General features: G+C 33.0%; 1 protein-coding gene across 1 annotated transcript in view; it reads left to right on the plus strand.

The window, feature by feature from the left end:
• LOC123717496 overlaps positions 1-22,641 on the plus strand; it is a 46,221-nt gene extending 23,580 nt beyond the window's left edge. The window contains exons 3-16 of the mRNA XM_045673506.1: positions 9,708-10,126; positions 10,875-11,081; positions 12,194-12,298; positions 12,727-12,895; positions 13,898-14,008; positions 14,149-14,250; positions 15,133-15,285; positions 15,484-15,631; positions 16,394-16,539; positions 18,038-18,142; positions 18,809-18,898; positions 19,220-19,330; positions 20,429-20,658; positions 21,147-22,641. Coding sequence (XP_045529462.1) covers positions 9,708-10,126; positions 10,875-11,081; positions 12,194-12,298; positions 12,727-12,895; positions 13,898-14,008; positions 14,149-14,250; positions 15,133-15,285; positions 15,484-15,631; positions 16,394-16,539; positions 18,038-18,142; positions 18,809-18,898; positions 19,220-19,330; positions 20,429-20,658; positions 21,147-21,293 — 2,243 coding nt within the window. The 3' untranslated portion in view covers positions 21,294-22,641. The remainder of the gene's footprint in view (positions 1-9,707; positions 10,127-10,874; positions 11,082-12,193; positions 12,299-12,726; positions 12,896-13,897; positions 14,009-14,148; positions 14,251-15,132; positions 15,286-15,483; positions 15,632-16,393; positions 16,540-18,037; positions 18,143-18,808; positions 18,899-19,219; positions 19,331-20,428; positions 20,659-21,146) is intronic.
• The last annotated feature ends 2,818 nt before the right edge of the window (positions 22,642-25,459 follow it).

Genomic DNA, 25,459 nt, shown 5'->3' on the forward strand with positions numbered 1-25,459 from the left:
ATAGATTTTGAAGAAATTGAGGTAGTTAAACATAAACGTTTATATATACAATAATATATTGTAAAACAAAGTCGCTTTCCTGTGCCATTATGCTAAGACCTCTTAAACTACGCTTTCTTGTTTCCAAGTCTTGCGGGCAATGTCTAGTTACAAATGACAGCTATATTTCTATTTAAAAAATCTAACTTATTAAGGTCATTTTCTGATGACATTACTTCTACTTAGCTAGAAAAGTGCTTAAAATTATAATAAACTTCAAATATTCAGTATTTCTTAAAATACATAGTAATAATAATTAAAAATTAATAAATAGAAAATTAAAACAAATTTAAAAAGTTTGGTCCTTATGGCAGGAAAGGTACACCTTTAGCGCTGGAAGCATTTCCTCGCTGTAGTGCTATACTTGTTCGTTGAACGAAGAAAGCACCAGCTCTGGGGTCTACCAGACTCCAACTTAAATCTTTAATTCGATTTAAAAACATTTCTAAAACAAAACTCAACAGAAACGTAATTTTATCTACACAGATCATAAAAAATATTTCTTTTACTTATAGTTAAGTTAATCCACACTAATATTCTACAATATTTGTTCGCCCTCGTGCGTATACCGCACAATGGGTTTTAATAATTTATATCTAGATGTTGGGCATTTAGAGATAAACGCTTGCTTAATAATTAGATAAAGAATCGCAATAGCTAGTTAAGTTATAAAGACAGTGAGTGAATGTTAGAAGTGGATCTGTGTATCGGCGCGCAGGACACTTGCTATCGACCCATCGCCTCGCAACGTGATAACGCTAGATACAACAGATTACCATTAATACCATACTTTAAATATATTAAAAAGCAATAATAAAGAGGTAGAGTTTTTATTAAAATAATCTTAAGTATACTGAGCCGCGAATAGGAATTTATTATTCCTGTGATATATTTGATAGCGTATATATGATGTGTCTTCCCGTTTCCATTCCATTCTAACCAAAAATATTTTTTCTCGGCCACTGTTATGACAATGCTAGATGCTCAATTTAAACTTATTAATTAATCTATACATATATTATACTTTTTAGACTTATATTAATATTATATTATTGATACTAACTTAACGTGTTTCACATTTAAGGACGCAATAACGATAAATATAAAGCCATTTTTGAAGTTAAACTTATTTATAGGCGTTGTAAAAAAAACTGTCACGTTTTTCGGTTACACGTCACATTTTTTCGTTACGCGCCATCTTATTCTTGTTGATTCAAAGCCAATAATAACAAAAATATATAATAACGATAACAATTATAGTAATAAATCTATTATAATCAATGAAATTCTGTTATAATCTTAGTAGTAATATATAGGTAGGTAAAATGAAATAATTGTATTATTTGTACTCGTGTATATGATGATTTTGATCAAAGCCTTTTGTTAAACTTTAAGTCGAATTTAACCTTATGTAACCAATTTCTGTAAAGTTGCATATAGTAGACCATTTTTCGAAAAATAAGGTCACAAAGAAGTTTCTCTTCTTACGTGTGTACACACGCACAAATTTTTTATTTCTAAGATCTAGTATACTTAACAGATTCTGAAGAATTGAATCCCTCTTGGACGTCGGCTTGAGAACTCATATAATTTTTGTAGGTTCAATTTCAGTCATGTTTTGTTTATTTTTAGCATAAGCAAATTTGAATATGTAAATAATTCTGATGTCCTATGAATATCTATCATTGGGTCAAAGAAGAGCGTATGATGTTCGTAATTGGGAGCTAAAATGTCAATATCAACACGAAGTAATTTGACCCTGGATAGCTAATAAACGCAAATTGTACTCCCCTCAATTTAAACGAACACAAATTGGGCTTTTGATGACAGACTTTACTACTTTGTAATTACGATTTGTTCGTAAAATATTTTATGGATGTAGTACTTAGCATTTTATTCATCACATCCAATAATTCATTTGTATCTATAATAAAACAGAAAACATTATGACGTGTGTGTGTTGATTATTGCAATCGTATAAGTCGTTTAAATGTGATTTGCGATATACACGGACATCTATAAATTTGTTTATCGGAAGATATTAGCAAACAGATCAACCCTAAGTTACGTTTGTATCTCGGCGAAATCGCTTCCTTTCCGTCTATGTAGTGAAGAAAAATATAATTCAAAAACTGGCTTATTGCTGACCTAAAAATTAACTGGCTCTGAAAGCTTATCATCTACCAAATAAATTACTTACAAGACCCTTAAAATATTTGCTATTTCTCAAACTAAAGTGCGAAGAAAGAGTCGGCCTTTAAATGTACATATAATAATAATAATAATCCAATGGCGCTACAACCCTTAGGTCTCAGATTGTATTGCTTTTTATTAATTTTTATTTCATAAGTAGGTCAGCTTTCTGTCCGTTGTCGAATTTTTATTTGAGTCATGCCTGTTTCCTCACGATGTTTACCACCTTACGAGCGATGCATATAGAAACAAAGTTTATTGGTGCCACAAACAATATGGAAGGATAGAAAATAATTTATCACACAAACCTCAACTATAAAGTTTTCGTTAGTTACACATACGGCCAAAATAAAACCATTTTTGAACCAGACTCACACGTTGTTTGTTAGCAAACCTTTTACTTTTAATACGAAGCCATTTATACAGTGCAAGTTTTTTATTATTCAACACAGTCGATTCACGGACATGCAGTATGTAATAAAAGCGGTATCGGTAACTAATATCGCGGTACCGAAAATGGTTCCCGCAGATATTTGAGATTCAATGTATGAATGTCTTATATCAAACCTACTGAACGATATTTATTGATTTCTTGGGAAAAACCAGGATTTGCTTTGTAAATTTGAATTTATTACATTGTTTATGTAGTTACACCGAATTAAATGTGTAAACTTATGTTATAAGGATTATGCACCGGCAGTGTTTTATATGTTACGTTGAGCAATTTTTCATATATACCTAACATGATGTAACTATTATATAGATATATAAAAAAATTAAACGATTTACACATCGTACGGCATTGACAGAAAAACTATATGTTAAACAACAATTCAGTTTTTAGGAGTTTAAATTTTAAGAGGCCAGCAATGGTACACTCCACGCCATGGATCACATCAGATGAGTCAGTCTTTATGGAGGCAGTAATATAATAAGGACAGGGCATATTGAATGCTTTCATGCCGCGCAATTCTTGCCAGGACATCAATCCTAAAATAATAAAATAAAAGTAAATTAAGCCTTTATCGTAGTCACTGCAACTTGATGGCTACAGCATTATATTAAGAGGCTAATTGGCTAATTCGACATTGCCAAGCTCTTTGATGAATGAGCCACGAGCTCTTTTTTGACAAACATTAGGGTGTAACCTAATATGTTATGTCTTCATATATTTATTAAAACTTCGTTAAATTAAAAATAAAAACAGGTATCATAAAGTATTGTATTATAAAATTACAATTAACACTTACAAATTATAGTATTCCTAAACTTAATTAAACTAAAAACTAAAAGCAATTCAATATTATAATAAAATATATAAACTACAAAGGTCAAGATTGAACATAATATGGTTTAGAAGTATTTAAGTAGAAGACTGGAGCTTAGTTAGCGAATTCCACAACTTTGTGGCGGAGATTCTAAACAACTTGCCTAATAAGGATGAGCTGTGAGATGGACTTCATTGTGGGTATACTTTATTGTATACATCAACATAGAATGCGAAATTCCACCTTGCATGACCTCGACGTCCGACGTTACAAAATTGAGCGTTTTCAAGGCAGTTTTTACTGCGCACAATCACTATGTGGAACCAGCTGCCCACTGAAGTATTTCCGAACCAATTCGACTTAGGGTCCTTCAAGAAAGGAGCGTACCAATTTTTAAAATACCCGCAACGCAAGCCCTCAGGCATTGATAGTGTAGAAGGGTTGCGATATCACTCAATATCAGGTGAGCCTCCTGCCCGTTTGTTCTGTAAAAAATACAATTTTGCATCTGAAATGAGGTTATTTAAATCACTATTGAGTAAATTCCCAATGAGCGTACGGTTGTAAATCTAGGAGCTAAAATCAAATTGTATCTAAATGCAAGAACGGTATATAAATTAACTGTTTAAATTTAACTAAAGACATACCGTCTCCCTAAGGTTTGGAGTATTGTTCTTCAATGCAGTTGTTTCTATTGTACATTGTAATTTAAATTGAGTACTATTTCGAGGAAGGCTAATAAACGTACATCGCACAAGGAAATTTCTATACATTTATCTATACTGTCATTCTACAACTAACCTAAATTATATGCAAAAAAAAACAATTATGCGAAACATGTAGCCAAAGATGGACAACATAATATATACGAAAACATTTACGAAAGGAAAAATTCAATAATAAATATTAATTACGTAGAACATAATTTGGCTGTGCTCTGTGATGGTACTCAAGGAGGTTCTCATGGTGCACCATATTCCGCGATAGCTTTAACAAGTGAGGGCTTAAATAAGGCATAGTGGTCGTCGTATGTCCGGGCTGCACGATACAAAACTTAGGTATTTGCATAGTTGATGTGAGGAACGTGAAACAAAGCATGATTACGACTCTGATGGGCAGGAACATGGAAGAGCGATTGTTCTAGAAGAAGAAGAATTTTATTTGAGATGATGTTATAAACATTTAATCATCACTATCTTCCTTTGACTTTCTGGTTTCAGAAATTGTTCATGTTTTTAAACAATGATTACAATATAGAATTAGAATTTAAAAAATAAATGAATCTTAATTGAAATTACCTATGTCTAGCCAATCACAACCAAATTGAAACTAACTCATCACGAAATTCACGACGAAATTTTTTTAACGTGCTCTATGGTTGTAATTTATTTTGTAGCTCCCTTAATTATTACATTAATGTATAATTTTAGTCTTGTTTATTAAGTCTTCAAATACAAAAGAATTTCTAAACACAAAGCTTTTATAGTGTCCATGGATCTCAACTTTGATTTTGTGAGTTTGAGCAATTTGAATAAGATTTATTAAGGAGAATTGAGTTGAAAATTTGACAACAAATTGCAAGTGACTTTGAAGTGGAAATTATGATGGATGATTTGGAAAACAGATAATATTGTAACTGTAAACAGGGGAATATGGACTAATTTTGAATAAATTTAATACATTATTTACTGAGGGTAGTCAATGTCAATGCTAGAAATATTTATAATACTATAATGTATTTATAATACTAAAATTACAAAATTGATATTCATATTGAGGTGAACGATCACAAAACTATATTTAATTAAAAACATATTAACTTAAACGAAATTATTTATTTCCAACACACACATATATACAGTATTTACAATAATCTTAACTTACTTAACAATAATAATAATTAAAAATTAAAAAAATACAAATTATTTAAAAGATTGGTCTCTGTGGCAGTGTACCTTTAATGCTGGTAGCATAGATGTATTACGATACTTATTATTTGTTGAGCGAGAAAAGCTCCAGCTCAGGTCACCAGTAATGTCTTGAACTCCACGGCCCAAGAGTCTACTCCAAAGCGAACTGAACTGGAAGAAAGACACATATTTGTGAAAAAACGAAACGGAAAAGAACTTTTGTTTGATCAAAATTATTAGATTATAGAGAGATATGTTCCAGATAAACCCTATTGCAACAAACACGATTTAAAAACTGAAACGTCCAGCAATATTTCCACGCATATATATATACAAATGTTCTATCGTCTATCATGTAATTATATTATTTTAATATCAGTGTGTATTTTACTCTAGTATTATTTCCTCGTCGAGTACAAATAATTACTAAAATAGTTATCAAAAACTAGTTGTCGTATAAAAACCGCAGAACACGGACTTTCCGACCGGACGACAAAAGTTGTACAAACGAAATTATTCCAATGGCCATTTCATGTTCTAATGAGTTAGGCAGTTGTTTTAGTTTTCCAAATGTAATTGTCTCGTGTATATATATTTAATAAGTGACACGCAATGTGACCATAATGTTAATTGAAAAAGGTTTACACTAGTTTTGTTATAACATTTTGTGTTTATAATTACTAAGTATTCTTATTGATATATACATGTACAGTTTCGATCGACATTATATTTGTTTACAAAATTTAAAATAACTAGCTAGTTTTACCTAATGTTTTAAGTCAAGTGAACTTCCGCTTAAAGTGGAACACAAGAAACACATCAGTCCTTTTTTACGTTTCGGCAGTGAGGAACAAGATCGGCTGTAATGCTCATCTAAACAGATCTCTATATACATTAAACGACGCTCTGAGTACATGCGAAGCAGATCCATTTAAGGCCCTATCCCAGCACGAATTGCTGAGTCAGTGTCTCGAGGTGGACTGCGGTACGCAATGGAGATCTTGAGCACTGAGGCGCGCGGGCCCGTAATGACAATTAGTGATGAAAAATGGATTACTTGGCTTGATGATCAAAATCATGTTCTACATACATTTTCGTCATAAAATTAATTCAAAGTGACAAAAATTGTCTATGTTTGCATTCTTTTTCTATCGAGTCAAGTTATTTATACCTTTATAACCTTCTCAACTCCACCATATATTTTTCCATTCGTCATACTTTAAGAAACGATGACAAAAAATGGAAAGAAACAATGTACTTTTTTGGAGTTTGGCGACCGTATAGGCTCTTAATGACAGTCTCATGTCTTCAGGCGTATGATGCTGCAGCCACTGTTGATCCGTAACCAATAGTAGTGGACTGTGAAATGTGTGTTCAATCTTTATATGTATTGAATGTCAGGAGTATCTGTATAGTATATGTAATGTATATATGAGCAAGCTGCACTAGATAACTACATATATGAGAGGGTGAGATGTAAGAACCTAACAACCCTAAGCCCTACACATAACTACACATAAATAGGGAATATTTTAATATATAAATAAGTACGGGATGTCTGCACCAAGAGACCTGAGGTAACAGACGGTTTAGTGAGCTGTTGGTGTATTGCGCACCTTCAGCTATTAACATTTTTGGGACACACGTGAATCGTGTCAGCAATAAATATTCAAGTAAAATATAATTAAAAATTACTCTTCAGCTAATAATATTTGGAACACGTGAGCCGTGTCAGCAGTTGGTCAATGTTCAAATGAAATCTGAACATTCTTTATCATTCTAAGGTTTCCCTCTAAATGTTGTGCACACTTGTCATTGATGCACATGCATGTATCTTGTTGTATGTCATGTATTTTCTGTAAGGGTTTGTATGTATTTCGTTAGTGTGCCGTTTAAAATAAAATATATATAATAATAAATTCTTGCTATCTGGCGCTAAGCCTGCGATACCCAACCTTGTGTTCGTGCGTTTCAAATCCCGGTGCCGGTCGGAACAATTTTCTATTCGTACGTAGTAAAAACATGGTCTTACGGTGAAACATCCCAGGACCTATAAAGTATTATACTGGTACTAAATTATTATAAACAAAGTTGTAAAATTTATAAAAATGTATACGCTTATTTCTTTTAAAATCTTTCCAGTTACTAGAGTTGTTTGTTCGTGACGCACACTGCGCAAAAGCGTGAACTTTTTAGAGTCAGTAAGATTAAAGCTTGCTGCCTTGTAAAGATAAACCGCAAAGTCAAGTTTAACTGCCGTTAATATTTTATTAAAGACCTTTCGTAACGGCGTTACCGCCGCGTCGTTATAAATAATTCCGTTATAAGATAAATGTATTTGCGAAAATTGTGTCAAAATAAGGATTATTAAAAGATGTTGATGGAAGTTTAAAACTCCACAGCCAAGTATATGTATGTACATTTGAACAGAGATATATGTATTTGTACAAATGTCTTCAATGTACATGTAACTCTTGTTAAAATCTTCTACTTAATGTTATTCATTTCTTATTTTAGTTTTTGAATTATGAAAACTATTTTTTATGTTAATGTATTTTTTGTCCAGGTAATCAAAACTGTCTGTTCTGCCAAAAGTCATGTTTCGTCAACCGTCAAGCTGCGCGGTAAATTCAAACTCTACAGAACCTAACAACGTGACTTCTTACTAATAAACTAGTACTAGTTCCAAAGTAAATAAGACTTAAGTAGATTATTGCCCAATGAAGCCAAGTGAGCACAAAGACCAATAGTGGCCGAAGTACTTATTTGGTCTCTAATCGCATCTTCAGTTTAAGATTCTCGCAACGGTCCAGTCGCTGAGATCCAGTAAATAGTTGTTAATTGAGTTGGGGAGGCGTGACAGGGTTACTAAATTCCCTTGGACCTTATGTACTGCGCGGCTAGACATGTAAAATTACTACACAAAGTCGCTGCTATTTATCAGCTCTTTCGGCTTTTGTACACGCAAAAAACTTTCACTTGGCGTGCAAGCTTTTTCAAACACATTCAACATGTACTTATAAAATCAATTACTACAAACTAAGCATTGAAACATTAAATTTTAGAAATTTTATATAATTTTCTATGCTCTACGGCTTTAATGCGAATAACTATGCTGTGACTACTTGAAGGCGTGATTTAATTAAATTTTCTTTGCAATTAAGACATTTCGCATAAATTTCCAATAAACGTGACCTTCTCTGCTTTGTTTTTTAGAGGTTGCGATCTTCAATAGCCTTTAAGCTAAGGCTGTCCTGTAAGACCTGTGTGTTATTTAAAATTGCCTCAGCGATGTGACTTGGACCAGTTATCGCGAAACAAACGACAAAATTCAAATTTTATATGCACTAAGTGTGAAAAGCTTTTATTTCGACACGCCCAAGGCATTTATAAATTCTGTAAGGCCTTTTTTATAGTGCCACAACACTCAAGAGTCGAAATAAAACATTCCTACGTCACCATAATTACGTCCCTAATCCCCTTTTCTACATTCCTCTTGTGAATCCTGCGTCGCGTGACCGGAATAGTAATAATGCGTTTATATCGCGATCTGTTCAAGGATCAACTGTTTATGCCGTGAAGGGGAAATGGGATAAGATAAAATCCAAGTCCAATCTATGCTAAGGAATTGGTAGATTATAATCATAAATCTTGAGAAATAGGGTAACTAGAGATCTTCTAAGTTAATTATATATAATGAATGATACTCAACATTTAGAGTTTGTTATTTCCCTTGAAAATCACTTATATCCTTTTTCTTTTATAATCAATCCAAAATGTACTAACAAAAAAACCGTATTCAAATTAAAACGACAAACACATAGACAAACAAAACCAGCGTCTTTTCCACAGACTAACAAACAAAATTAAGATATCCGTTTCGCTACCCAATTTTAAAATTGTACGATGAAACAAAATGGTTTTAGCGGTTAGAAAACTATATTTAATGGCGATATGTAGACTTTATACACAACGTTAAACCAACATATAAGATAGGTACCCAGAAACCCTTTCTTCGCCCAATGCTGTTTCTCTTTCAGATATTTAAACACTACACAACTAACTATCTTAGGCATCATCTCCTAAACCTGTCCTATGCTGAAACCAAAAGTATTCTTCTCGTGCAACAATAGTTTAACCAAATAAGGGTTATGTAGAATTGCTTACGTCAAGTACCTAAAATCATTTATAAGTCAAATGGAAGAGCAAACCTACATACGACACAGAGAATCCTTTACACAAAAGACAGCAAAATTTTATCTTGCCATAATATAAATTAGATTTCTTTCTTTTACAGGCTTCTTCTCCTCAGTGTTCACTGAACCAAGTAGTTCTGAACCTTCCCCTGCGCCGCTAGACGCTGATATCTTCCGAGATGGTCCTCTCTATCCACCGCTAAAGAATCCCGTAGACAATCAAGACACGACTGAACTCAGCCAAAACAACATAGAAGATGTATTTAACCAAGATGTAGAAATAAGAAACGTGAACCTCAACGAAAGACTAGAAACAGAACCTCAGAATGTATTTGAAATGTTTGACGAGAAAGACATGAGTTATGCTAAGAATCCTTTTGATTTGAATGATAAAGAAAACGGTTTTATTGTAGCTCCAGGGGAGAATTCAAATGAAAGTAGTTTAGATGAAGAAGCTAGAGTAGGAGATGATAATGATGAAGAAAGAGTTAAGCGAAGTAGTGGATGGGAGAAATCAAAGGTAAGTTCATATCATCTTTGGTTAGGTTTCTCGTAAATATTTTATAGCGAAAAATTATATAATACATGTTAAATATGTCTAAGAGCTGCAACATCTCATCATTATAATATAATTATATTATAATTAATATGACATGCAAGCTTATTTTTATAATTTATCAATTTGAATGTACTACATTCTTTGCAAAAAAAAACGAATGATTATTATTGTCAATATATATAAAATTCACGTATCACTGTGTTTGTAACACCACCGAAACGGCTTGACTGATTTGTATGCATTTCTTTCCATATAATCCTATCCACCAAAATATTTTACAGGACAGTTATCAGCTTTATGCCAAAAAAAAAACGTTTGTGGTGTCAGCTAATACATATAATCTTTTGGGTAGTAGCGCCATGTCGGTATATTTTTTTTTCTTCAACAAAATTGCATTTGTATATTAACAAAATCACTTTTTAAACGGAGTGAAGCTATGTATTATTATTAAAAACTTAAAATTATTTATTAAAGTGTTTTCTTAATGTGTAAAAGATATGTTAACAAAAGACAATTTAATATTTGTATGTCTTTAATTGTGACTTCATTGTATCTCTTCCTCTACTTAAATTCCATATTTCATCTTTTCATAGTTGAAATATGGGATAGATGGATGATTAAGTAGTATTATATTATATATTTATATATATAATTTATTAAAACATGTTTCCCCTGTATAAAGTAAGTATTAAAAAGCTTCTTTTCCCAGACTCGGCGAGTGAAAACCGGTGATACAATCCTAAATATTCGTGGTGCTGTCCGCGATGCCATTGGGGATGCAGGTGCCGCTCCCGGCCCTAGGGCTTCGTCCCGTGTAGATGCGTTTGTGATCAGGCCGTCGCCGGTAATGCGAGACGAGCCCAGAGATCAAGTGAGAGAGGCTGAGGCTCGCAGAGAGAGGATACAAGCGCCGCAGGTATTTTTTTAGTTTTAGAACGGTTCAAGACAAGCCGTCCTATATATATTCGTAAACAAATTTTAAACACAATTTTTATACATTATTGTAATTAAACGTAAACATTACATAACTATACAACGGATTACAGTTTGAAATAAAAAAAACTTAAAAACGAAAACTGTTATTCTTTTAAAGATAATTTTCAATATTACAAATCCCAGTTCAAATAATGTTTGTCACGAACGAAAGCTAACAATAAATATATAGTATAAATATCTACGAAAATATATTTTTAGTTCTGTTAAAAGTGAATCTAATAGCTGTATTTCGCTTCCGCTATTCCAAATTAATGACGAAAATAGCTCAATTATTGTATTTTGTTTCTCTCAAATACAGTGGCTTAAAGGATTCAAATGTTCGCATCAAGAGCTCCACTCCCGACTTCAGGAGAACTCAATTAATTTTGAGAGCCCCTTATTAACTACAGCCTTCATTCAAATTGAGAGAAAATTGTAACTTCCCCGTTTTTTATTTGCTTCAATTTTCTTCGCAAACCAGCTTTTGTGAATTTTAAATTTGGTTTACGCACTTTGCGATTCGTTATCCAGGTTTGTATGCTGTTTTATTATAAAAAAAATAGCACCTGAGAACCTCCTTTTACTAACAGTTAGCTTAACTTTAACTGCACAAGACCTTTTTCGATAACTTTCAGTTCAATGTTTTAATAAAATCACATTTAAAGACGAAATAAATATATTAATTAATGTATGATATTATTGTAATAGATTACTAAATTAATTTCATGGGTTTCTTACGAGATCTGTAGTTGTAATACCGAAGGTTTTGTAAGTTATGCATCTTCGATATAGTTCTTTAAACATTCGTAGCGCTGATGTCGCGACCTTGGGATCGCGCGGTACAAATACTCTTCATCGAAGTAGGGTTGAAGCTATTGCTTACGCGGTACCGATGCCATTGTACCCTTTCTGTTGACACTAAAAGGTCATCTACACGGCAGCAAAATGAAAAGACGAGCTTAAAATTAACGAGATAATGTAAATAAAACCTTGTTGATGGAGACACACTTTTTGTGTTCCAGCTGTGTATGTGACACATGATATTTGTTGCAGCCTCAGAAACTAGAGCGCGAACTGCTTGTCGAGGCTCACACTCGCGCGCGTTTACTATGTGATTTAGCGAACGTCACCAATCTTAAATGGTTTAAGGATAATGAGGTATGTAATTGTGGTGATACATCGTAATAATACTAATATTAATAAATAATAATAATTGTTTCCATTGAATAGGCTCTAAAACTACAGGACTGATTTAAACAAAATCTTTGTATTAGAAATCTACGTTATATCTGATGAATATTTTCAAAAAAGTTTGTATAAAACAACGATAGTGTAACGGTGTGAAAAAGTCTAATGTAAATTCTCAAATCGCTTACACTGCTGAAACTATTGACAACAGAGTAAAGTTATGTTTTACAGTTTTATAAAAGACATCAATATCTACAAAAAGTCTGAAATATCATATGTCTGGGAGTAACATACTGAATTGCAAGCTCTTAAAAGAGCTCATTATATAATTTAATAATTCCTTTTGTTTTACTTAAATTATGGGATATTTTTGTTTAGAATATTGTTTCTTCCTACAGCAAGTAACGTTGGGCTCGTCCCCTGATGGTGCTGAATCAGCCTACCGAGATGGGGACGCGGTGGAGATTGCCCGCGCGGGTCGTAACCACGCAGCTAGGTGGCGCTGTTCGGGGCGAGATAAAAGTGGGCGTCCGCTGACTGGGCAACCCACTAGACTGCTTATATATGGTGAATTTTTTCGACGTATGAAATTTCGATGTAGTTCTGTCATCATCCGTAGCGCTAATGTTGCAGCCTTGTGATTGCGTCGGTTTTTTATATACGATTGGATTACAAAATCCTACGGGACGCCCAAAAGGGTTGTCATCATGGTTACCCATTTTAGCGGCGGTGCGTTGCCGGCCATTGAGGGAAGAGTGTGCTCTTTTGTTAAACTATTGGAGGTCGTATTTCTCATGGAAGACCCCTACCGGAATTCGATTCCACAGATCGGAAGTACACAAAAAAATGTCTAAAGCGGACCGTGGAAGACTTCCAATCATTTAGATGTTTTGTTTGTTCGTTTGTTGTGTAAATTAAGACAAAAGATATCTTTGTTAAATGTCAAAGTACTGTACCGATTTCAATATTAGATTAAAACATTATCACTGATGACATAGGCTAAAATAAATAGATGACGCCTATAAGAAACCTGTTACCGAAGGGATGAAATAAAATAAAAATGATAATGGAAAATAGTAGCGAAGATGAGAGCCAAATGGAAGAATTTGGAGGATGCCTTCACTCCGTCGGAAGTCGTGGACTAATATTAAATACAAAAATAACTTAAACATATTGTAATACCTTACTATAGTACTTGAATGTAGCCTATTTTTTATTAATAAAGGCTACATTAATTTTCAAAAAAAAAAGCAAACAATGGGAACTCGGGACAGGCTGCTCGAGTAGTAGATAATGATGTCACGTGTAATTTCAGATCTGCAAATGTTTATTAAAACCTAATCATAATAACCAAATATCCAGTATTTATAAATTAATTAACCTACCTACAGTAATAATAAAAATAATTAAAAATTAAAACAAATTTTAAAAGTTTGGTCTCTGTGGCAGTGTACCTTTGTAAAAAAATATTCTTCATTAATATAAATAGGGAACTACTATATTATTTTATCTCGAACGAAATCAGACATACGTATAGGGAAGAATTCAGTTTATTTTTGTCCTAAACAGAACCAGTTCGATCCGTATATCTGGCTGTAGATGGGAGACGCCTGGACGCTGGAAACACCTGGGTGCCTGTTAGGGATAAAACTGTGCTGGAAGTTAGATGTGTCGCTGAAGGTAATTTGTGTGTTTAATATTTTTTGTTGATCAAAAGAATAAAAAATATAACATTAAGGAACGTGGATTAATTTCGGTGACATTTCACAGAATGGTAACCATGGTAACAAATACCGTACTTTTAGTCAATTTTTGTGTAGGTGGAGTACCCCCACCGGAATTAACATGGCGCCTGTTGGCCCTTGAACCGGCCCTAGACCATAGGCCGTATTTACGTATACAACCCACTAACTATTCTATGGGTAAGTGACCATAAATTAAAGTTTTATCCGTATACTATATGTTTTATCTGTATACTTTCATATTGTAGCATATAAATTACGAACGACGAAATTGATCACTATAAAAAATGGCCTTAAAAAGTGTTAAAGAACATTTAAAGTTGTAAATATTTTTTCTTAAAATCCATAAATAATTATATGATTGAGTTTCTTTCATATGTAAGTTACAAGACAGAACGTTTACAGATTAGTTAAATCGACTATAACGTGTTTTTAAATAATGTCTGTCTAATACTGTCGTGGAATAATTTGGTCGGTGGTTCGAAACATAAAATATATATTTATAATTGATAAATAACACAAATACTATAGGTATTAAATACGTTAAAAACATGAAGTTTGTTTTTTCGTCACAGGCGACGCCATTTTGTGTTGCGTTTTGGCGGGTTTTTGAAAAAATAAATATATGTCAAACTTAACAGACTTATAAAAAACAATTAATAGGGTGCCATAATAGTCGGTAATAAAATAGCCCATACACAGGATATAAAATATTGTTGTGTACAAATTTATAGTCCAATTTGGACAATTTCTATAGTCTGTAACTGTATGTTGCAATTTTTGGTTATCTGTCGACGCGCCCGCTTTGGGCGTTTGGCGCCATTTGTTGCATTACCGTTTCATTTATTAGAAGAGATAGTGTTGTAGATAACTATTGAAATTAAGTCTTAACATATTTCTATTATGTTTACTCTAGTTAAATAGTTGTAGACTTCATTACGCGGTATATGCAAATTAAGTATATTTTAAATTTCCACAAAGGAGAAAAACATTTTTTTACAGCTAATATTATTAAAATATAAGTATTATTATATAAACATAACTAATTCATACAATTCCTAGATGGTATGTACTGGTCTCGTGTGGTGGTGACTGCAGCTAGGGAGCTTCATAATGCAACCTTACAATGTGAGGCAAAACAACGAAAGCCGGGGAAAGAGAATACCACCAAACATTACGACGTTATGACTGCCAAGTTGGAAGTTCATGTCACTTGTAAGTCTAATCATCGCCATTCTATTTACTTAAAATGTATGTATTTTATTAAAATATACAGAAATAACGATATGATTTTAAGATACTGTATAGTGCAGAAGAAACAGAGTTTCTGTCAAATAATTTATTTTAATCGTTATTATTTACAAACCAAAGTAATACAACCATAATTCATAAACTATAAAATTTCCCTTGAAGATCCACCATCTTTCGTAATATCTCGCTGGCCTGGGTTCGGTGTGTCCCTATGGGCGGGCAGTCCAGCCGCCCTACGCTGTGACGTCGATTCCAACCCTCCCGCTCGACCGCTTTGGACCAGGGACAGTGATATTCCGCTGCCTCAGAGGTAAGTTATTGACACCAGCGCCACCACTTAAAATGCAAAATCTTTAATATGGACACAAATACAGTTAGGCTATGGAATTCACTTCACGTCCCTATTCGCTTAGCTCCTTCTCTATCTTCCTTTAAATAAAACAAACATTACCTGTTCACATCGTATCCCTAACTTTCTTACTAGCTACTAACTGACGCGAGACTTTTCTTAAATTATCGTGATTATGTCTTTTTACTTTTATTTTTAATGTATCATCTTTTTAGTTTAGTTTTTTTTTGTTCCTGTTTAGTTTTATCTTAATAAATGTGTATAACATGTATTTTTGCACTACTTGCCTATCTTATGTAATTTAATACATTTTTATTTTTTCTTTACTCACAGTGGTTGCCTGGAAGAGATCGCTCGTAAGCGATAAGGCCGCCAGTTGCCCTCCTTTTGATTTAATTATGTTATATTGTAGTGTAACGAAGTGTAAATAAATAAAATAAATGAATCAATCAAACTTACATATGATTTGTGGGGTGACAATATCAACCGATATCGCTACAGCAAAAGAGTTACCGTATTTCCTAGTCAGTTAAACATAATAGTCGTTTGACTTAAGATTCACGATTAAAATATTATGTAGCATTGTGACGTGCTCTATTATGCATTATTTATTTACTTTCCATTTAAATAAGTTAAGTTAAGTTAAATAAGCTTTAAAATATGCTTTTTATTTATTAAATCCTTATGTATATATTATTTAGCCTAATATAAAATGATATGCAGCTCTCCTGCGCCAACGGACAGCGCGGCTGGATCCGCAACGCTACGTTGGGCGAGATTACAGCCTTCCCATGGCGGATGGTACCAATGCCGAGCCACGTGGCTTAACACAGAGTACTCTTCCATTGGATACTACCTTAATGTCCTTTGTAAGTACATGCATTTTACTGATTTTCTGTAGAATAATAGGCTCATTAAAAAATATCCCGCTTTTCCATGTATCTGTAAAGTCAACAGAGCACTGTACCAGCACAGTACAAAAATGGAGTACTAGTGGCACACACAATAGATATTCAGTGTGTTGGTTTAAAAAGTTCAGGATATTTAAGTCCAATAACTATCTGCTTCCCCATGACACGAGAGTATTTCTTTTGGATATATAAACATAAGCTTTCAATAAAGCAACAGATATAAATGAAGTAGCTTTTATGAAAAAATAATAGGATGCCGGAAACGAGCGAGCCTTTTAGAAATGTGAGTGTCTATATTATATGTATCACTTAACATCTGATGAGCCTTCTGTCCGTTTGCCTCCTATTACATAAAAAAAAACATAAGCATGGTTTCTATTAGATATATAACATATTTAGCCAAAACAGCTAAAGCCTGGACCAGAACTTTTCGCTTTCTTTCGGCAGAGAAAAGTCATGTTTGTTTCATGAAAATGCCAATATTTTCGACTTACAATTAGAAAATTAAATTTTTATAGACCTATTAGCTGGACCCAAGATGCTTTTATTAAAGTTATTTTGCAGTTCTTTGCTATGCTCTGCTGAAAAAAGGAACTTGCTTTGCCTAGATATATAATTGATTTAATAGAATCCGCGGAATTCCAATGTTAGACCCGAAAGTTTTGAATTATTTAAAATTATTATATTTGAAATAAATAATTAACAGTCGTAAACATGGTGACAATACGTATATTGCCTTTTTACGCGCGTAAACTAAATAAACTTTCTCTAATATAAACGCGAATTTATTACATAACTTACAAAACTCATAGTTTATATGCTGTTTAGCAATACTTAACTATTACAATTACATGAAGGTATTTCAGACAAATTAGTGGACAAATATATATTTTAAAAGATAATTTTCAATATTTGTTCGACTAGTTTAACTTCTAGTTTATGAATAAACAAACCCCTATAAGTTATGCTAGTTACGTATTCAACTTCGACTGTATGTGTAAACAAATTTTGGCAACGATTTTGTGCTTTGCATATGTTTGGTAATATAAAACAAGTAAGTTTTGTTGTCCTTATAACCTGGACAAGCTGGTTGTCCTCGTGACTAAGTCACGATTCTCACGGTCCCCGTAACAGTTGCGGTAAGGGAAGCTATAGACGGAACAAAGTTTAGAGAAATTACTAGCAGGGCTCCAGTAGCACAACCTTCAGCAATGAAGAATACGGTTTAGAACTATACTTTCGGAATAGTTATAACAATTGAAGAAGTATTAAGTAGCAGATATCAGCGTTTACATTCACGACAATTTACGTATATAAGCTTTTTTTGCAATGCAAACTTCTTTGTCTTCTGATTTTTTGTAGCAAATTTCCGAACAAAGTAAACGAATAAACCCCTGCTTATGTAACTTAAAAAAAGTCGGTATATAATTGGAATTTATCAAAAAATCACCATCAGCCCCCGATGAAACAATTCAAACGTCAACGGAAGCAGACGAGGAGCCTGTACATCAGAAAGTCGAGGTGCCGCTTGGAGGAAACGTTCAGCTTCACTGTCCCAAAGGTACGTATTTTAGAAATGTTTCTTAAAAGTTGTCTTCATGTTTTTGCTTATATATTAGTAGCTTTTATGACTTTTACTAGAATATCTTTAATAGCCGATAGATTTTCCTTTGAAGAAGATTTGCCAAACCTTGATTGTTTTAATGATACTATTATGCCTATTATTAGTGTTGCCCTTATGGCTTCAGCGAGCAACTCTTAGCCGGTCGTACGTTCCAACTGTTCTGTAAAGGCAAACATCGTGAGGAAACTGGGACATACCTTAAACATGCCTATTAGAAACAAATGATAACGAAACTGAAACACTGATTTTTATTATATAAAGCTTGAAGCGGGAAATAATACATTCGATTAAAGCATAAACGAAAATCCTGGATACAAATGTTATTAATTACACAATGTTCAATCAGTGGATTAATAACGGACTCGACAATAATTACATAGTTTCCCAGTATTGTATTTTGTTTAGTATTTGTAAAATATATTTGCGAAATATTTATTTGGGTCAATAATTTTGATTATAATATGAAAGTATATGATACATCTCTATTAGACATAGCAGATCTTTCAAATAACGTGTAATTTGTTTAGGTGATAAAAGCCTCATATGCTCATGGTATGGTATGGTATACGACAGACACCTTAAATGTAGACAGATTTATTGCAGGTAGTGTCGGTTGTTGGTGGCGTCGTGTAGTGGGTAACGCTAGTGATAACTGGGCCCCGGCTGGGTCCCACCACGCACATGGAGTGCTCGGTAAGTGTAGTCCCATAATGTTTATCAGTTTTAAATTTGTTTAATTTACATGTTTGTGAAAATAATTGTTAATTATTATATATTTCTCGTGGAAAGTTTCATGAATACATCACTACGAAGAATGTACTGGAATATTGACAATATAAAAAATACCAACTTTAAAACTTCATTGATTAGTGTTGTCACTTGGGGTTTACGGTGTACAATTAACAAAAGAAACAAAAAAATACATTTAAATTCCATTCGGTAAATCAAAAATGAAATGTGTTTTGTGATATCAAAAAACTAAACTCATTTATTTTTCCGTCGTTATTTAAAAAGGTATATCAGAAGCAATGTGGGAGGAAGGTGGCGAGTACAGATGCGTAGGCGCACGGGCCAGTGAGCGCGCGAGACTACGAGAACTCAAACGTGTCACACTCTCTGTTACCGGTTAGTATGACTTATCAGAACACGACGTCAACGTAATTTATATGGCAAAATTCACAAGACCAAGGGGTAACTATGTCATAATAATTTCCACAACAATTTATATTACTATAGGGGGTTACGTGTGATGTATGGAGATATTTTCGATTCATATGATTTTTTTTATATGTCGGAGAATGAATATTTGAAAATTCCCGCCACTATGAAGTTAGTCGTATAATGCGGTGTGGTATGGTAAGGTAACGTTGACAATTGACAATGCCTAGTCTGTGTGATCTACCAAATGTCAGTGGCGCGACTGTTTCGTGGCAGTAAGTGAATTCTTTAGTCACTTGAGTTTCGAACGTCGCCTGCGCCGGACGTGCGCACTGACTGTGTTATAATGTCGGACGACGGTAGTAACACCAATTTTGCAATTATTAATCGCGTTGAATCTGCGACATATATGTTTAAAAAGCTGGCACTAGTAATGTAACTAACAAAGTATCCACTAAAATGGGCATCCCGCTGGTTCGTTTGCCCCCCATAAAAAAATTAGGTTGTTTCCATACCGTTTGACATTTACCTCACATACCTATTTTCTGTATTATTTATTTTAAAATTGTTAGTGAGTAAATAGTAAAAATAAGGTTCTTTTTTCTTCTATTTATTAGTCTATATATATAAAATTCTCGTGTCACAATGTTCGTTCCCATACTCGTCCGAAATGGCTGGACGGATTCTCTTGAATTTTTTTATGTATATTCAGTGATCAGTGGTGTCCACCCCAAATTTATTTTTTTTATTTTTCAGACAAAACATTTTGTTTTTACTTTTATATGATACAACATACAAAAATACATACAACCCCTCTACGATCAACTCCTATTTTTAATTATAGTATAATAAATATAGGTTATTTTTATTGAACTATAAAAATGTTTCCTATATAAATTATATACATGGTAAGACGACGTTTGCCAGGTCAGCTAGTAACTTTATAAAATTCAATTTAGCACTAAACTATCAAAGGATTTACTTGTTCAAATGATATTACTACATTTGTTCTTTAAATATATGTTATAACATTATTCTTGACATTGTGTCCTCATTTCTATCAAGGTGGAGCAACAGCAAAGAACCTTAACGCTGAAGTACTAGATAGCGGCTTTCGTTTAACTTGCGGGGTCTGTGGGCGTAATCTTCGCGTTACCTGGGTTACATCTGGCCGGTCCCAACCAGCAGTTCTGACCCCAGATTTGGCCCAGCATTGTTGGCTTGCTGTCCTCATAACACCCGACCCAGAAGAGGTCTGGTGTGTTGCTGTCTCGTCTAACGGTGGTGCTGTCGCTGTAAGTATATAAATTAAAATACATAAAAATTCAGAATTCAGTTTTCTATTCCTTTATCATTACTTAATGTATTTTTATAGTTTTTAAATCTTAGTTAAATTTAATAATCACAATATTTTCATCGCTTACCAGTTAGGCTAATTTAGTTTATATATATTACAAATAATTGATACAATAAAATAATAATGTGTTCCATTAGAAAACCGCTGTGGTTTGTATAAATGTAACCATAGCAGTCTTCTTTAGGAACGTTACGTTTAATGTTTGTTAACGTAACTCTATATAATAACTGGGTAGTTCATTTATAAATGAATATATTATTACCTTTACTAAGGTCTATCTAAGTTAGTTATTTTATTATTGTATCTGTATTTTAATATTATAAAGTTAAGTCATTATTTAAAATAGATTTTGTACTATTTTTTTTATTATCTGCCTTATTTTATTAAGTATTAAGGCGAACAGTGATTTTTAATTATCTTTGACAGGTATTTCCTAAGCGTAACCTTGCTGCGTCACTATCCCCAGCACGCCATGCAGTCAGAGCCTTACATTCAGGGAACCATGCGATAAATTTAACCCCATTTGTGTTCCTTTTAACCGTCTCCCTATACCTTTCACAACTAAGTTATTAAGCACTCTATCCTAAGACCCGAGCGCTCGATAATGAAACGTTATCGCGTTTCAATCGTCGTGGGAAATTAAAACCTTCGTAAAAATAATAAGGTCGCATTTTGAATGTGGTTAACAAGTGACAAAGTTAAAAATTCTAAGGATATACTTGAAGCGCGTAACGGTTTCACTAGTACCTGGCGTACTGATATGTAATATTTTAATGGGAACGGCAGATTTTCCGTACCAAATTCGTCAATTCACTGATAATAATAATAGGAAGTTCCAAAATATTTCTTCAATTATACCATTGCTAATTGATTTTGGAACCACCTTTTATTATACTCAGGCATTTTTGTATCGAAATCACCATATTTTTACTGATAATCCGTAGATTATTATGCACAATGGAAATTTAATGAAAACTTATAAACTCTTTAATTTTGTTAAATTTCCACTTGCAAATGAATTTGCTAGTCATATGTCGTGATACGAATAATGTTAATCTTAGTATTGATGTCTGTAGGCTTAGTAGTCCATGTATCTATCTATTAGCCGCTCTAGTTTCTATCTCTTCTAGGAAATCGTGTTGTCGCTTATCCGGAAGCAAAACCTTTAATATCAATAAAAAATTATATTTTTTTTAAGCCAGTAAAAGTTCCTTCACTCAACGACTACAACATACTATATCTCACAAACTAATAGTACGGCTGTTGACAAATTTATACACGTGTCTTTGAAGGTAGGGCTAACTAAAAATCATATGAATGTCTACCTATGAACTTTTCAGCCCATCTAGTATCATCATATGCCTCTGAAGTGTATCCATACTTCGATAGCTAAAAGCGGGTCACGCTTACAGTAAAAGATTTTAGTCTAGCGCCCAAGCACTCAGTTTGTCATTGACTACGCTAATATAATTCGTATATTTTGTCATATGCGGCAACATGAGTTCCGACCCAAAACTTTTCCCATTTCCTTTTTCATATAAATGTGCCAAATTGTTATATTTTTGTTAGAGACGTTATATTGTGATTTTTTTCGTTAATAATTGAATGGAATTCAAGTAAAATGAACACCAAGTATGTAAGGTATAATCGTAGTGTATGTAATATTTGATATTTTATATAGATGTCAATGTATTATAGCTTAATGTGGCAGGTATAATTTAAAGCATTCGATATTTAAATACAGTACTAATAAAGGTTTTATTCCTTCTCGCTCTGTTATTTTTGGTAAGTGCTGTCATAAGAGTTATAATCCATGTCTAAATTCTACCATAACTCACGACTTTTGAAGTTCATACATTGATTGACGCGTCATTAAACTAAAGTGATCGCCCTATTGAGCACTCGCAAAAATGCAATATTCGAAAATTATTATTGAGGGCTACGTGTATTTTATAAAAAAATTAGTTATCCTGCCACCTGTATATTTCGATGTCAATTTTAGAAGTGTGGCAAGGCGCCATTTTATATGAAAACGATTTGCTAACACAATTTTTGCAACAATCGTATTGTTAAGAGAATATATCAATTGTTCAATGTTAAAATGTTAAGTAGAACCCTTTCCGATTTCATACTTCATTAACGTGTAAAGATTGCAGTAAAAGGAAATAATATCATTTTTATATTCATAAAATATTTTTACGAGGGTACTCTTAATACGTAGTGTATTAGGGGTGCCCTAATAAATACATTATAAAAAATAAAACCTTGTTGTACAACGAAATAATAAACACAAATGAATTCAATGAGAGAGAACATATGTTAAAAAATTTGATACCTTATATAACGTTCCACAGTTAACGGAAATTAAAGAATGCAGTTGAAAATTTCACGTAAATTTACCGATTATATCAATGTTTCTATGAAATTACAACTACTTTCGTAAGTATTATACAGTTATTTCTTGTTTTATCTTAAACATGCACTCTCTTCGGAGTCAGTTTCTGGTCCACATCGGTGTTTCGTCCCGGAACCGCTGCTCGTAACTTAGCAGAGCACACACAGCCCTGTTGCAGAGTGGATCCAGTTGTTGGAGTTTGTACAACTTCACAAAGAGTAAGACAACAATATACATCCCTGCCAGATACTTGAATTTACTAGAGGAGAACCCATCTAGACGCACCGTTGGTGTACCTTCTCCGTCATTATGCAAGCTTTAAATGAGGGAGACAAGACGTCTGAATTTCTACATCCTAGTCTAATCATTTTTTTTTATTTCTAAAATATATTGTGTTTGTTTACATGGAAATAATAGTTAATATTGTATTCTTTTAAAACATCTCTGGACTCACTGAGTCCAGCTTCATTCACATACAGTCTACATTTGTGATCTCCTGGTGCAATTTCAATTTTAAACAAAATTTTATTTTTCGTATGAGGAACATAGTTGAAGTTGCAATAAGGTAACAAACATTACTTTTACTGCAATCTATATTTTAACGTCTTTGCATTAAAATCGTTACTACTTGCACAGCGTAGCTACAAGAACAAATTAATTGGTGTTGTAGATGTAGTGCGGTAAAACGATAGGAAATGCATTATTCTGTCAGTCTTGGGTCCTATGCAATGCTTTTCGCTACGGCGAAAGTATGTGAAAAAAGTGCCAGTCTAGTTAGATCGCCTTTTAATTAACAAATAATTTTGCTCTTTTAACCCATGATCAAGTTCCACTTGAAATATAATTATCAAATTACGTAAACTAAAAATACTTCATGTCAAATATCAAAAAGACCTTTTCTGATTATACAAATAAAAGAAAATTTATCGTCAAGTTGCTTAATTTCGTGAAATTGACTTAGTCAAACTTTAGTATTTATAGGCCTTTGCGTTTGCCAAATTAATTATTATTAGTCAGTATTTTTCTTGCAAAAATCAACGCAATATTTTTTATTCATTCGTCAGTTTCAAAACGTTGCATAAGACCAAAGAAAGTCCACTTATTGTTGTAAAGAATTGTGATATCATTGGAGGCGCGGGGAAGCTTATAAAAATTGTTGAAAGAATTTAAAACGATAAATAAGTTAGAGTTAAAAGATGTATTTTTATACTCACAAGTCAATTGATATATAAATTACACCACAAAAATAAAAAAACGGTAAACTTCAATTGAATTGACTATAATTGTTTAATGGTCTGATCGTACCTAATTCAAAAGCTTCAAATACATTTGAAAAACGTATCGCAATCTTTTCAGCGCTTACGCTAACTCACCCGCATCTAAAAACGCCTCGTTTCTAGTTTGATCAAGAATTAATCCAAAGACTCCTTGATGATGCCTTGTTCTCCTGATTATCATGAAACCATTTTCCAACAAAACAAAAATTCAAGAATTGTGCAAATCAGTCCAGCCGTCTTGGGATAAAACAAACAAATAAGATTCTTGTTTTTGAATAAAAAAAAATTTTTTTTGTTATGTTACTTATTATCTAATCTTAATGACATACGTGGTGTAATTTATAAATATAAAATGGAGATTAATTTGTACCTGGATATGTTGAATGATCCGTCCACCGATCTATAGATTTAGACCCTCGCTCTCGACTTTTGCATACCATAGATCTGCGGTATTTATTTACATTTTACGGTGAAAAAGGTTCTAGAATTTTCTACTAACAAAAATAAGTAAAATCAAGCAATATCTTTTAAATAATTTTCTCTTGTGTATGCTAATCTCAGTTGGTTTACCACTGATCAGTTTAATGCTCCCGTTTTAACTAAAGAGTAAACGCAATTTTACATAAAAGAACAAAAGAGAACTTTAGTAATGAAACTGATTTAGTTGTTATGAACAAATGGGTTCATTTGTTGGTGAGTTTCATTGTTTTAAATAAAATGTTTGGTCAAATCGCGTTAAGGTTATATTGTATAATGGCACAAATTCTTATACCTTACCTCCATTTTCTGCCAATGTAGACAAAATATTTGCGAAATTAATACATACTTAACATGTTTTTAGACATAAAAAATATGTAAACATACAATCAACCTTTTCTACCGTAAAATATAAATGAGGTTTGTTAACTCGCTTTTAGTAATTTTCCTCTTTCGGACTAAACCTTTTCAAAGCGATCCCTGCGCCTCTTATATCATTATTATATATGTACCAGCCAAGCTTTTGTGTGCTCAGTGGCTGGTCGGAATTAAAACATCGAATCAGTTAGAATGTTTTGTACTTAGCGTCC

This window comes from Pieris brassicae, chromosome 12, assembly GCF_905147105.1.
Source record: "Pieris brassicae chromosome 12, ilPieBrab1.1, whole genome shotgun sequence".
NCBI lineage: Eukaryota > Metazoa > Arthropoda > Insecta > Lepidoptera > Pieridae > Pieris > Pieris brassicae.